General features: G+C 44.3%; 1 protein-coding gene across 1 annotated transcript in view; it reads right to left on the bottom strand.

Annotated features, from left to right (window-relative positions):
* The window catches only part of CPB2 (carboxypeptidase B2), a 75,796-nt gene that overhangs the window by 15,898 nt on the left and 45,204 nt on the right, over positions 1 to 14,694 (bottom strand). The window contains exon 10 of the mRNA XM_044288051.1: positions 2,963 to 3,165. Coding sequence (XP_044143986.1) covers positions 2,963 to 3,165 — 203 coding nt within the window. The remainder of the gene's footprint in view (positions 1 to 2,962; positions 3,166 to 14,694) is intronic.

Genomic DNA, 14,694 nt, shown 5'->3' with positions numbered 1-14,694 from the left:
TACATAGCTTCATGTCCCAGTTTGCAGGGCGGCGCAGGACACTGGTCGGTTGGATAGCAGCAGATAATGCTTCCAGTCGGTTAAGCACCTGTCTTCCACAAAGTTCAGTCTCAGTAGCCAAGAGTCTGGTCAACAGAATCCTCACCCTGATCCTCCTTCCTCCCACCATGGAGAGTCTTGGCAGACAAGTGATCCCACACTCAGATATTCCAAGGAGCTCTTTTCAGTGCCATTCCTTGATTTGGCCCTCTTGCCAAGGCCGCTTGAAGAGGGACATGGGGAGATCTTGTGCCCTGATTCCCAAACTCTTGAGCATCCACAGTCAGAAAAAGATGACAGTGGGGAACGGCAATTAGTGTTTCACGAGGTGGATGATGATGATGAGACACAGTTGCCAATAAGTCAACCGCAATTAGTGTCTCAAGAGGTTTATGATTAGAATGAGACAAAGTTGTCAATAAGTGAGGTTCTTGTTAGGTCAACAAGTCAGGAGCATTACCAGAGTGAGGAAGTGGAAGAGGAGGTGGTGGACGATGAAATCACTGACCCAACCTGGGAAGGTGGCAAGCCAAGCGAGGACATCAGTACAGAGGGGGAGGGATCCGCAGCACTGCAAGAGGCTGAAAGATGCAGTGAGGTGGCTAAAGGGAGAAGGCAGGCCACACCAAACAGGCCTGCAACTGTTCTCCGGAGCACCCACTTGCAGCAATCTCCCTTGCCAAGGGGTAGGTGTTCCGCAGTCTGGCGCTTTTTTGAGGAAAGTGCGGTAGATAAAAGAATTGTCATTTGCAACCTGTGCCATACCAAAATGAGCAGGAGCTGTAACTTGGTGGCGGCTTTGGAGCTCGGTAAGGTCACACACTCCTAGCCCATGTGTTAAACTTAGTGGTTCAGCGGTTTCTGAAAACCTAAACCCAATTTGCCGGAGCTACTGCTGAAGGTGCGGCACGTGTGTGCCCATTTCCGAAAGTCATCTACAGCTGCCGCTGGTCTGGTAACGCTGCAGCAGCATTTGCAATTGCCAGCTCACTGACTGTTGTGCGACGTGAGCATGCGCTGGAACTCCACGTTCCACATGTTGGTCAGGCTTTGTGAGCAGCAGAGGGCAGTAGTGGAATACCAGCTGCAACATGGTCGTCACCTTTCCAGTCAGCTTCCACTCTTCACAAGCGACGAGTGGGCATGGATGTCTGACCTCTGTGAGGTGTTACGTAACATTGAGGAATCAACACAGATGGTGAGCGGCAATGCCGTTATTATCAGCGTAACCATCCCACAATGAAGGCAGACGCTTTGCATGTGGAAGAGGTGGAAAAGGGAGAAGACAGTACACTGGGTCATAGCCAGACCACCCTAATTTTGTCTTCTCAGCGTGAATTGGATGATGATGAGAAGATGGAGGAGGAGCAGGAGACGGTTGAAGGTTTATTCCATCTGTTCAGCGTGGATGGGCAAAAGAGGAGGAAGAGGATGAGGACATTGAGAGTCATCCTCCTGATGAGGACAGCGAAGTCTTGTCTGTTGGGACTCTGGCACACATGGCTGACTTTATGTTATGCTGCCTTTCCCGTGCTGTGACCCTCGCGTTGTACACATTTTGTCCAACACCGATTACTGGTTGATCTCCCTTCTCGACTGCCACTATAAAGAGAACTTCTCATCTCTCATTCCTGTGGCGGAGAGGACTAGCAAAATGGTGCAAAACCAGAAAGTCCTTGTGGAAAAATTGCTCCAAATATTTCCAGCTGACAACGCTGGCGGCAGAGTATGTAGTTCCTTGGGTAACCGAGGAGGGGAGATGAGAGGAACACACAGCAGTTCCGACAGAGGCAGGGCAACACTCTCCAAGGCCTGGGACAGTTTCATGACACCCTGCCAGCACCCTCACCTTGATGCGCGGCCTACTTTCACAAGGAGACAAAAAATTTGGAAGATGGTGAAGGAGTACGTAGCAGACCGTGTCTGTGTCCTCAATGATCCCTCTGTGCCTTACAACTATTGAGTGTCCAAGCTGGACACGTGGCACTAACTGCCGCTCTACGCCTTGGAGGCGCTAGCCTGCCCTGCCGCCAGCATTTTGTCAGGGGGGGTATTTAGTGCTGCTGGGGGCATAATAACTGATAAGCGCATCCGCCTGTCAACTGAAAATGCTGACCGGTTGACTCTTATCAAAATGAACAAGGCCTGGATTGCCCCTGACTTCTCTACTCCACCAGAGGAAAGCGGCTGAACATAAAGGCACTTTAAATGTGGCTTTTATGGTGTATTGAATACACTGTATTCCCAGGCACCCCTTCCACCACAAAAAAGGGTATATGGTTCAATCTTCCTTTTCTCGTCCTCCTCTATCATATTAACAAGACCCTCAACCATCATTTTTTCAATGGTCAGCTCAGCATCAGGCCCTTGCCCATACTTTTTTCCATGGTCAGATCAGCAGCAGGCCCTCACCCCTAATGTTTGCAGACCCTCAACCAAAATAGGTAGAGCACACGAACATCCAGAGGTGTTTTACTCGAGCACCCGAGCATTTTGGTGCTCGATCAACACTAATATTAACTCCTTGGGGTACCCTGATTTGAAGCACTAGAGTGTATCTTAAATGCTGTAATTAAATCAACTTCAACACTGGCACAACATAGAGTTATAATAAAAGATGATGCAAATTTGTTATTGCATGTGGAATACAATTATTTCCTAAAATATGTCAGAAGAGGTGACAGGCCCTATGCCAAGTACTCTATCAGCCAGTCATACACTACACAGATTGTTAAAAGCACTACCTGAGCAGTGTGTGAGTACTCCCTAGAGACATGGCCTGTACCCCTTTAGATTCAAGTGTCTCAGGTTCAGAACCTATGATGTACACCATCCACTGTAAACCAAGATCACTTCCGTCTATGACATTATCGGTTTTAGTTTTTTTCTTACATTTTCCATAATAATATAGATTGAATCTTACCAGTTCTTCATGATCTTTTGATTTCTCTGTCGTATATGAATACGGAAAAAGCACCATCTGGGAGTAAGAATGCATTGTTATGTAGCCTTTAATGGTATCTTTGTGCTGTCTGATAAAGTTAGCCACTGCAGCCACTTCTGGTTCAGATTCTGGGAAAGGTCCACAGTATGTGTCTTTGCAAGGATTACTGGAGGCTCCCGGTCCTAGGACATAATGTAATAATATGCATTATATCTGCACAGTGGTTATTAGAAGAGGATACATAGAGCTATATATTGCTGATGACTGGATTTATACTGCGTTAACGTATAGGCACCATTTTAGGATGCTTGCACCATACATAAGCCACAGCAATGACCATGACTTACTCATGTGCTGGTGCCTAAAATCTGTCTAAAAAGTGGGACAAATTGGCACAGTTTAGCTCAATTTGATGCTACTAGGGTTTCTGTACTTATTTCTAACTTGCTTGGGGACTTACCTAAGATGCATCATTTTGTGCGATAATTGCACCACAATTCTGGCCAAAAATTGCGAAAAATTCTGTCTCAGAGTAAGGCCTTATTCACACAGTCAGTGTTTGGTCAGTGTTTTCTATCAGTGATTGTGAGCCAAAACCAGGATTGGAGCCTCCACAGACCGAACACTGACTGTGAATAAGACATAAGCCGACCATTAGATGGTAGACAGCTAGGCAAAAGTGTCTAGCCATGTACCATAGCTATCATCCAACCTGATTCCCTGTGATAAATCTGATGCAGCCTAGGTTTACGCCATGTTTAGGATTAGTAAATCTGGGCCACTGTCTAATATCACATCAGTGACAACCAATTTGGTTGATATACCAGCTCCCACGGGCGTTGTCTGCTGTTTTGTGCTTATACATTTTTGTTTGTTTTAGGGAACAGATTTATCAAAACTGCTGTAAAGAAAACTGGCTTAGCTTCCTCTAGCAACCAATCAGATTCCACCTTTTATTCTTTAAAGGAGCAGTGAAATGGACAACTAAACCAGTTTTCTTAAATCTTGTATAAAATTATACAAATAATAAAAACAAATCCCATCAACCCCACGCTCCTTTCCTTTGATTCTATATCACATGACAGCACTTTATGTCACTGATCTGTCATGGCTGCCCTTACACAGGACTCAGAGCAGTGCAGCGTGGTGAGACTCCTATGGGCAAAGCCAGGCATTAGGAAAAACATACTGTATCACAGGGGGTGAAGGAATCAAGATGGCAGGCAACCTACAAATTACACCTCACATATAAGGTATACACAAGAAATACACTAGAGCCTCTATATTTTGCTTTAATAGTGGCATATCCTGCACTATATAGGCAAAAAATCCTGGAGTGCTTCTTTAATCTGAATACATTCACAATGCTATGGCAAGCTTAGGAGCTTACTGCATAAAGACTATGGTAAAATAGTATGCAGTGAGTTTCTAAGCTCCCCCTAGTGGCTGCTGCAGGCAGATAGAACTTTATCATTTAACTCACAGGTTACATTCACAGTCACCTATCAATATTTTTGAAATCTGTATGTTCAGATTTTGCTGCAGATCTGTGGATAATTCAGAGCAAAATCCACAATTGTTGGGTTTTGTTGCAGATTGTGACTTCCCTATTGAACCCCATGGGGAACATCCACAACAAATCTGCAGTCAGTTTGTGACAGAAATTGACACCTTTCAGATTTAAAACTTTGCACCATAGATCAATTTCTGCACAGTGATTTCCTACTACATGCAGAAAACAATCTGATCCACGTCAGTAATACTGTAATCCACTATAGAATTTCCATGCACAAATCCTTATGGAAAATCTCCAACTTTTCTGGTACATGTAGATGCACCCTAAGGCTATGCAGGGGATGTAAAGCCCTCTATAAAAAAAAAGGGGGCAACCACTGCCATAAAGACGTATTAAGAAAGTTAGACCTTGAAAGGTTTTCCTGATCCCATAATATTTTTTTTTTTCTAACTTACATTCAGGACCTTAAACACTGATAAGTTCTGCCCCAAGTGCTTGTGTTATATGTCTGTGATTTCCTTCCCTTGTTCTCTGCATCCTGTAATCACAGTACCTTCACCAGTGTAAAACGCAACCTTTCCTGACGATCATTAAAAATCACCCAATTTGTGCCCTTAAAAAGCAATTAACAAAGAGGCTGGGCAGGGCAAGGAAAGGAGAATTGACTCATCCCCACACTTGCCCTATGAAGCTATAGGCCCTGCCTAGCAAAACGGAAGGCCGCCTCCTGATAGGCCCTATATGTCCCTGACAAGGGATAGATACCGCCACCCGAGAAGAGACCTAAGGGCTCTTTCACACCTGCGTTCTTTTGTTCCGGCATAGAGTTCCGTTTTTGGGGCTCTATGCCGGAAGAATCCTGATCAGTTTTATCCTAATGCATTCTGAATGGAGAGAAATCCGTTCAGGATGCATCAGGATGTCTTCAGTTCCGGAACGGAACGTTTTTTTTGGCCGGAGAAAATAGCGCAGCATGCTGCGCTTTTTGCTCCGGCCAAAAAAACTGAAGACTTGCCGCAAGGCCGGATCCGGAATGAATGCCCATTGAAAGGCATTGATCCAGATCCGGCCTTAAGCTAAACGTCGTTTTGGCGCATTGCCGGATCCGACGTTTAGCTTTTTTAGAGTGGTTACCATGGCTGCCGGGACGCTAAAGTCCTGGCAGCCATGGTAAAGTGTAGCGGGGAGCGGGGGAGCAGGATACTTACCGTCCGTGCGGCTCCTGGGGTGCTCCAGAGTGACGTCAGGGCGCCCCAGGCGCATGGATGACGTGATCGCATGGCACGTCATCCATGCGCATGGGGCGCTCTGACGTCATTCTGGAGCGCCCCGGGAGCCGCACGGATGGTAAGTATACCGCTCCCCCGCTCCCCGCTCCTACTATGGCAACCAGGACTTTAATAGCGTCCTGGGTGCCATAGTAACACTGAAAGCATTTTGAAGACGGATCCGTCTTCAAATGCTTTCAGTACACTTGCGTTTTTCCGGATCCGGCGTGTAATTCCGGCAAGTGGAGTACATGCCGGATCCGGACAACGCAAGTGTGAAAGAGGCCTTAGGTATATCCCCATGCATTCTGAATGGAGAGTAATCCATTCAGTTTGCATCAGGATGTCTTCAGTTCAGTCGTTTTGACTGATCAGGCAAAAGAGAAAACCGCAGCATGCTACGGTTTTATCTCCGGCAAAAAAAACTGAAGACTTGCCTGAATGCCGGATCCGGCATTTTTTCCCATAGGGATGTATTAGTGCCGGATCCGGCGTTCAGAATACCGGAATGCCGGATACGTCGTTCCGTTATGCGCATGCACAGACTGAAAAAAAGGTGAAAGAAATAAATGCCGGATCAGTTTTGCTGGATGACACCGGAACGACGGATCCGGCATTTCAATGCATTTTTTTCGACTGATCAGGCATTTTTAAGACTGATCAGGCATTTTTAAGACTGATCAGTTAGCATACATTTTGCCTGATCCGGCAGGCAGTTCCGGCAACGGAACTGCTTGCCGGATCTCTCTGCCGCAAGTGTGAAAGTAGCCTAATATGACTACAATAGTAATGTCATAAGTCAATGCATGCATCAGAAAATAAGAAAGTTACAACAAAAATAATCGCACATAATACATATATGCTCCAAAATAAACCAGTGCCGTCCAGGTTTTGATCACCAGTGGAAAAGAAGGGAGAACATACCATATGTCCCAGGAATGCAAACTTTGGCCCAACGCGTTCATCAGGGGACCACATATAACAAAAAGACTCCAAAAAACAAACAATACCGGAATAGAGGCCATAATATGTGTGTGAATCAGATTATCATCTTGTAGTAATGCCCAAATGATAATGGTAAATCTCATGGCCATAAAGAAAGACAATTCCCACATATTTGGGACCAAATATAATGCATCTGTATCACATACCAAATGTCCACAGTGCTGCTACTACTGAGACCCTTTTAAAAAATCTACCACGCACCATTTAAATACTGGTAATCAAAGTATGGCTTTCAATAAAATCGAAATAACAGCAGGATAGGCCAATCAACATGACACATCGCTATGACAGAAAGGGGAGGACATGATTGTACTCCCCTAAATCCCAAATGAGATGCCAAGCCTGGAGAGGTTACGATAAGGGATCAGTCTGGGTCAGCACTGGAGCATTGGTGGTGCAGTGGTGGCCATCTTGATGGAAAGTCTGGTCTCTGTCCATATCAGCATGCAATCAGCGTCGCTCTAAATACCTGCGCGCCGAAAACTGGAGGTCACATGACCGGAAGTCGGCGGTGGACCTCATGGTGGAACGCAAATACAGGAAAGAAATCGCAGCTATTACTGATAATACAGAAAAAAGAAACTATTGCGCATAAATATAATTGTACAGATGGGCAGCCACTATGCCCTCTTACTACAAGAAGATTATTTGACTATTGAAAACAGCATTTTGCCATATATCATTGTCACTTCAAATCAGCTTAGCGGACAGGGGATGGGGAGGTAAAATGATAGGGAAGTTACTATCCCTCATAAGATGAATATTAGGTGCAAAATTTTAATAATAAATAGTACCCTTCCTCACCCATAGATACAAATAATAACAACAGACGGGCCAATCCAAACGCGTAATTATCTAAATAAAGCATGCAAAATCAATATATTCATTAAGACCACAAGGGGTAATGGTGTTCAACCTATATGTCCATCTAGCTTCTTTTTGTTTCAAAATGGTGTTAAGATCTCCCCCTCTAATGCCTGTCCTGATCGTCTCTAGCACACAAAAGGTCAGAACTCTGACATCACCATTATGTTCAAGGTCACATGTCCGGAGACAGGTTTATAACGTTTGTTTCTCACATCCCCCACATGTTCCAAAATCCATCTCTTAAATGCGCAGCCTGTTTCACCTACATACATCAATTAAATGCGCAGCCTGTTTCACCTGCATACATCAAATTGCAGGTGCATTTACATAGATATATTACACCCTCAATATTGCAATTAGCAAAAGAGCTGGTATAGTATACCCTGTGTCCACCAGAATCTGAGAATTGAGACCCTCTATCAATAAATTGGCAAGCTTTACAGTGGCCGCAATGAAAGGTACCAGTCTGTCTATTGGTCAGCCATGTCTTTTTTTTAACCATTTCAAAGTGACTGTAAGCCAAGGTATCTCTTAAATTGCGACCACATAATTGCTGGAAAATCTGGAATAAATCCAGAAATATCCGGATCGGTTTTTTAGGAGTGACCAATATTTACCAAGTACATGTCACAACCAGACAGCTGAGAAGCTCTGACAGAGGCCTTTCAGAACCTCCTCCTTGAGTTCTCTTTGTTGTGCTGTTCAGTTCCTCATCTCGTTAGCCTCTCTCAGCTGTCATCTAGTTGGATGTGGGAATTGTTGGCCATCAAGTTGGCTTTTGAGGAATGGCCCCATTGGCTAGAGGGAGCCAGACACCCTATTACCGTATTTACTGACCATAAAAATCTGGCCTACTTGGAATCAGCCAAGCGTCTGAACCCGAGACAGGCCAGATGGTCTTTGTTCTTTTCTAGGTTTAATTTTGTTGTCACGTTCCGCCCTGGAGTTAAGAATGTGAAGGCAGATGCCCTGTCACGTTGTTTTCCGGGAGGCGGGAATTTTGAAGACCCGGGTCCCATTTTGGCTGAAGGTGTGGTGGTCTCTGCTCTTTGTCCTGAATTGGAGGCAGAGGTGCAGGCAGCCCAGTCAGAGGCTCCTGATCTTTGTCCTCCTGGGAGGTTTTTTGTGCCTCTCGATTTAAGACACAAGATTTTTAAGGAACACCACGATACGGTCCTTGCTGGGCACCCGGGGGCAAGAGCCACACTGGATCTCATCGCTCGGAGATTCTGGTGGCCTGCGCTTCGTAAGTCGGTTCAGGGTTTTGTGGCAGCCTGCGAGACTTGCGCTCGTGCCAAAGTCCCTCATTCACGGCTATCAGGTCCTCTCCTTCCCTTATCCATTCCTTCCCGTCCTTGGACACATCTGTCCATGGACTTTATAACGGACCTGCCTCGTTCCTCGGGGAAGACTGTGATTCTGGTGGTGGTGGACCGTTTTAGCAAAATGGTGCATTTCATCCCTTTTCCTGGTTTGCCCAATGCTAAGACGCTGGCGCAGGCATTTATTGATCACATTGTCAAATTGCACGGTATTCCTTCAGACATAGTCTCTGATAGGGGCACGCAGTTTGTTTCCAGATTCTGGAAGGCTTTCTGTTCTCGCTTGGGGGTTCGGTTGTCATTCTCTTCTGATTTCCACCCGCAGTCGAATGGCCAGACAGAGCGCGTCAATCAGAATCTGGAGACATATCTGCGCTGTTTTGTGGTGGAGAATCAAGAGGATTGGTGTTCTTTTCTGTCCCTTGCTGAGTTTGCTTTAAATAACCGTCGTTAGGAGTCCTCTGATAAGGCACCATTTTTTGGTGCATATGGGTTACATCCGCAGTTTGGGACTTTCTCGGGAGAGGGGTCTTCTGGTTTACCTGATGAGGACAGATTCTCCTTGTCTTTGTCATCTAATTTGCAAAAGATTCAGGATAATCTAAAGATCATGAGTGAGAGATATAAGCGTGTGGCAGATAAGAGACGTGTGCTTGGTCCGGACCTGAATGTTGGTGATCTGGTGTGGTTGTCTACCAAGAATATCAAATTGAAGGTTCCCTCCTGGAAGTTGGGTCCTAGGTTTATTGGACCTTACAAAATCCTGTCTGTCATCAATCCTGTTGCCTACCGTCTTGATCTTCCTCAGACTTGGAAGATCCATAATGTTTTTCATAAGTCCTTATTGAAACCTTATGTTCAACCCATTGTACCCTCGCCTTTGCCTCCTCCTCCGATTATGGTTGATGGGAATCTTGAATTTCAGGTCTCTAGGATTGTGGATTCTCGTCTCGTCCGCGGTTCTCTTCAGTACCTTGTTCATTGGGAGGGTTATGGTCCTGAGGAGAGGATGTGGGTCCCAGTGACGGACATTAAGGCCTCTCATCTCATCAGGGCTTTCCATAGGTCCCATCCTGAGAAGGTGGGCTCTGAGTGTCCAGGGTCCACTCGTAGAGGGAGGGGTACTGTCACAACCAGACAGCTGAGAAGCTCTGACAGAAGCCTTTCAGAACCTCCTCCTTGAGTTCTCTTTGTTGTGCTGTTCAGTTCCTCATCTCGTTAGCCTCTCTCAGCTGTCATCTAGTTGGACTGATTGCTTCCCTTTAAATTCCTCCCCATGGTGCCTTACTGGGCGACTTATACTACTTCCTGGAGTGTGTGTGCATGCTGATCTTGTTTTCCAGTCTGCTACAAGTGCTGAACATTTATCTGTTTATCCCAGGTGACCCTGACTCCCTCCGTGTCTGGTGTAGGGAGCCGGCGGTCGTGTCCCCTCACTATTGTAGGGTGTTCAGGGGTTATATAGTCGAGGTACGTGGATATGCAACCATCCACCTCTGGGATCTTTGCATAGGCTGAGCAGCCAGGGAAAGTCTCAGGTCTTGTGCAGGGGTCTCCCTTTTGGTTCCTTAGCTTTGGATCCACTCAGTCATATATGCATGTTGCTTTGTCTTGTTTCCTGTACACTGTCCGTGACAGTACATTTCTCACTTCCTGTGCCAATGAATCAAAAGTTCCAATAATACGTATAGTTTTATACTCTTGTGTCATGGAAGGTGTACAGGAAACAAGACAATGCAAAATGAATATATGACTCACTGGATCCAAAACTAAGGAACAAAAGGGAGACACCTGCATAAGACCTGGCACTCTCCCTGCTTGCTCAGCCTATGCAAAAATCCCAATGGTGGATGATCGCATATCCACGTACCTCGACTATATACCACCTGAACACCCTACAATAGTGAGGGGACACGACCACCGGCTCCCTACACTAGACACGGAGGGAGTCAGGGTCACCTGAGATCCAGCAAACAGAAAATCACAAATAAATGTACAGCACTTATCTTGTAGAAGTCTGTAAAATAGGATCAGCATGCACACACACTCCAGGAAGTTGTATAAGCCGCACACTAATGCATTATGGGGAGGAATTTAAAGGGATGCAATCAGTCCAACTACATGACAGCTGAGAGAGGCTAACGAGATGAGGAACTGAAATTCAAAACAAAGAAAACTCAAGGAGGAGGTTCTGAAAGGCTTCTGGCAGAGCTTCTCAGCTGTCTGGTTGTGACATCTTGTTGCCTGCTTTTGGGGGTTAATAACTTAGTTCTATCGCATTTCCGTGCAAATTCCCATGCCTGATTTAACATTTTTCTCGGGTAACCTTTTTCTTGAAATCTCTGATACAGAATGGTACCCTCTTTCTCAAAATCCTCATCCCTTGTACAGTTACTCCGTATTCTAAGGAACTGTCCCTTTTGGGATCCCCTTCTTTAATGGAACAGGATGAAAACTCCCCCATGGCAAAAAACTGTTAGTGGAGGTATCTTTATAATGTAGGGATGTCTGAATCATATTATCTTTATCCATAGCCGAATATCTAGAAAAGGAGGATATTGGCGAAGTTCTCAGCTTTTAACATCGGCCTGAGTAATTAGCTAGTATTGTCAGTTGTGTATCATTTTGGTGCATTTTTTGCAGTGATTTTTGTTAGTATATTTTTTCATCTGCACATTGTATTATTTTGTGTAAGATGTCCTTGTGGTGCATGCGGTCCGCCCCGGCATCCTCCATTGTACGCATTTTGCTGGGGATTGCCGTTGTCTGCGGACTGCATGCAGAGGAATTGCTCCCCCGGTTATAGACAAGCTACAGTGTCTGGGTTTGGAGCATTTTCACCCGTTTAGGCCACTTTTTTCAGCGAATTTTTTTTCTTTCTTATGTGTATGGAATGTGCCACTTTATTTTGTTGGTAACGTTCTTTTGCACCTGGTAGCTTCTGTGTCACATGGTCTGCTGTGGGTGCGGCTCACAGCTTTAGTTTACCTCACAGTGCATTAGTGATACCACTATGGAGGCATGTGAGAGTCTGGCTGTGAGTTTGTTCAGACCCTGTTCACACACCACGGGCAGTTTAGTGGTAGGACCCCATGCATGCTGAGACACCCCATGGTGCATGAGGGGCTCCGATATGTTCCTGACTGGAAGATATTGGCAAAGTTCTCAGCTTTTAACATCGGCCTTTCGGAATTGGCTAGTATTGTCAGTTGCGTATAATTTTGGTGCATTCTTTGCAGTGAATTGAATATCTAGAAAAGCAATAAAATCTTTCTGTATCTCATAAGTAAAAAATAACCCAATTTTGTTCTGATTAGGTGCCTCGACAAATAACTGAAATTTTCATTTCTCACCTGACCACAGTATAAAAATATTGTCGATATAGCGTACCCACAATAAAATATGCGAGACCCAGTTGGCATATTGGTCAGAAAAAACTATTGTATCCTCCCACCAGCCCAGAAGCAAGTTAGCATAAGTTGGGGCAAAAGGACTCCCCATAGCGGTGCCCCTGAGCTGGTGGTAGTACTTAGAGTTGAATACAAAATAGTTATGAGTCCAGATGAATTCTAGCAAAAGTAGAACAAAACTATTATGGCCCTGATAGTGATTGCTATTGGTATTAAGGAAATACTTGGTAGCCCTCAATCCCATTTGGTGTGGGATGGATGTATAGAGGGCTTCAACATCAATCAAGGCCAGCCACACCTCAGCCTCAACCACTATACCCTCGAGCTTATTGAGCAGATCCATCGTATCTCGTATGTACGAAGTAAGGGATAGGACAAAGGGACGTAGAATTCTATCTATGTAGATACCAGCATTTTGAGTCAGATTTCCAACCCTGGAGACAATTGGCCTCCCTTTTAGGGGATGTGACTCCTTATGGACTTAGGAAGTCCATAAAAGGTAGCAATTTTTGGATGTTGGGGGAATAGAAATTCATACTTATTCCGATCTAGCCAATGATTGTCTAACGCTTCCTTTAGTAGAATCGACAGTTGCAGTTGATACTGAGTGATAGGATTCCGCACCAATAGTTCATAACTTTTTATTATCCGAAAGGATGTTTACAGTTCAATATCATGATCCCCCCCCCCCCCCTTATCTGATGATTTAATAATATATAATCCTTAAATAATTATTAATAATAATAATCCTTTTTTTCATTGAGATTTTTTAGACCTGCCATCTCACTGGTAGAGTAATTTTTAGGATGATGTGGGGTATCAACACATTGATCCAAATGTTCCGGATCTCTAATTACTGAGTTTAAAAATAGATCCATGTGATGATCTGACCCTTTAGGTGGCATCTTTCAATTTTTATTCCTCAGAGTGGAAAATGGTCCCTTGCCTCTCTCTATATAATTTTCTTCGATCAACTTGGCAAGATCCCCTACACCCTAAAGATCCTCGAGTTCTATTCCGAATTCTAAACATTTTTTACTGTTTGTTTGTGTGAACATTTTATGCCTGGCAGCCCTATGGAGAGCCCGGTATGTCACCAGAACTTCAGAAGATGCCTTTGCCCTGCGGGTCCAGAGCTTTAAACCTAGTGGTAGGTACAAACGATTGTCCTTTAGATATCATTTTTAGTTCAGAGTCTGTTAGTGTAGTACCCAATAGCATCAAAATCAATGAGGGGTCATAACCCAAATTTTTATTTTTTCGCTTTGGATTTGTGTCCGTTATTGTAGGGTGTAAGAGTTCGGTTGTAGACTTTGCCCTAAAAAAGTAGAGGGTGATGACAGGTTTGAGGCATTGTGAGAAAAAGAGGAGGTAGAGGAACAAAAAGATAAATTGGAACCTCCCAATGTGGACTTCCCTAGTAAAGATGGTCTGGTGTATTGGTGTCTCCATGTCTCTTGATTAGTATAGTTGGATGTAGGGATACTAGGGAAAATGTTGCTGTTTCTTTTCCTATCTCCCTTTTGGTACCTCCTACCCCCTTTGACATGACCACATATTCTGTAACCGCCTCTTACACTCCTAGTATATTGTGATTTAGGGGTGTGGAGGTCTAGGCTACCTGCTTCAGATATAGAGGTTTCAATATTAAACCCTATATTGGTCTGTTGGGGATTAATGTAAGCTGTCTTCTCTCATAAATTGTATGGAACTCTCTGTGGCTTTCCACTTATTGACAAATTCAGGAGTGGACACCCTCATAGCTGGACGAATATAAATACCTAACCCCTTTGAAACAATATAATTTTTTATGTAATTATTAAGAGATTGTGTTTTCCACCAGGATTTAAGATATTCCTTGTGGATATTATCAAAAAGATCAAAAATGTTTCACAGTTCTGATAGATATAGACATGAGATGTCGGGTAGTCACTAGTATAACTTAATTATAATGTAATCACAGAGTACCTTCACCAGTGTAAAACGTAACCTTTACTGATGAGCATTAAAAATCACCTAATTTGTGCCCTTAAAAAGCAATTAACAAAGAGGCTGGACAGGACAAGGAAAGGAGAATTGACTCACCTTCACACTTGCCCTATCAAGCTATAGGCCTTGCCTAGCAAAATGGGGCGGCCATTCCGTTTTGCTAGGAAGGGCCTATAGCTTGATAGGGCAAGTGTAAGGGTTAGTCAATTCTCCTTTCCTGTGCTGTGTTTTTATCTTTCCCCCTAAAAATAAAATAAGTTATTTAATCCACTATTTATACTCCAGAATGGTTCCTAAAAAAAAAACTACAACTAATCCTGCAAAATAAATAAAA

The sequence above is a fragment of the Bufo gargarizans genome, chromosome 3 (assembly GCF_014858855.1).
Source record: "Bufo gargarizans isolate SCDJY-AF-19 chromosome 3, ASM1485885v1, whole genome shotgun sequence".
Classification (NCBI taxonomy): Eukaryota; Metazoa; Chordata; class Amphibia; order Anura; family Bufonidae; genus Bufo; species Bufo gargarizans.
This window is presented reverse-complemented; position numbering and strand designations above follow the sequence as displayed.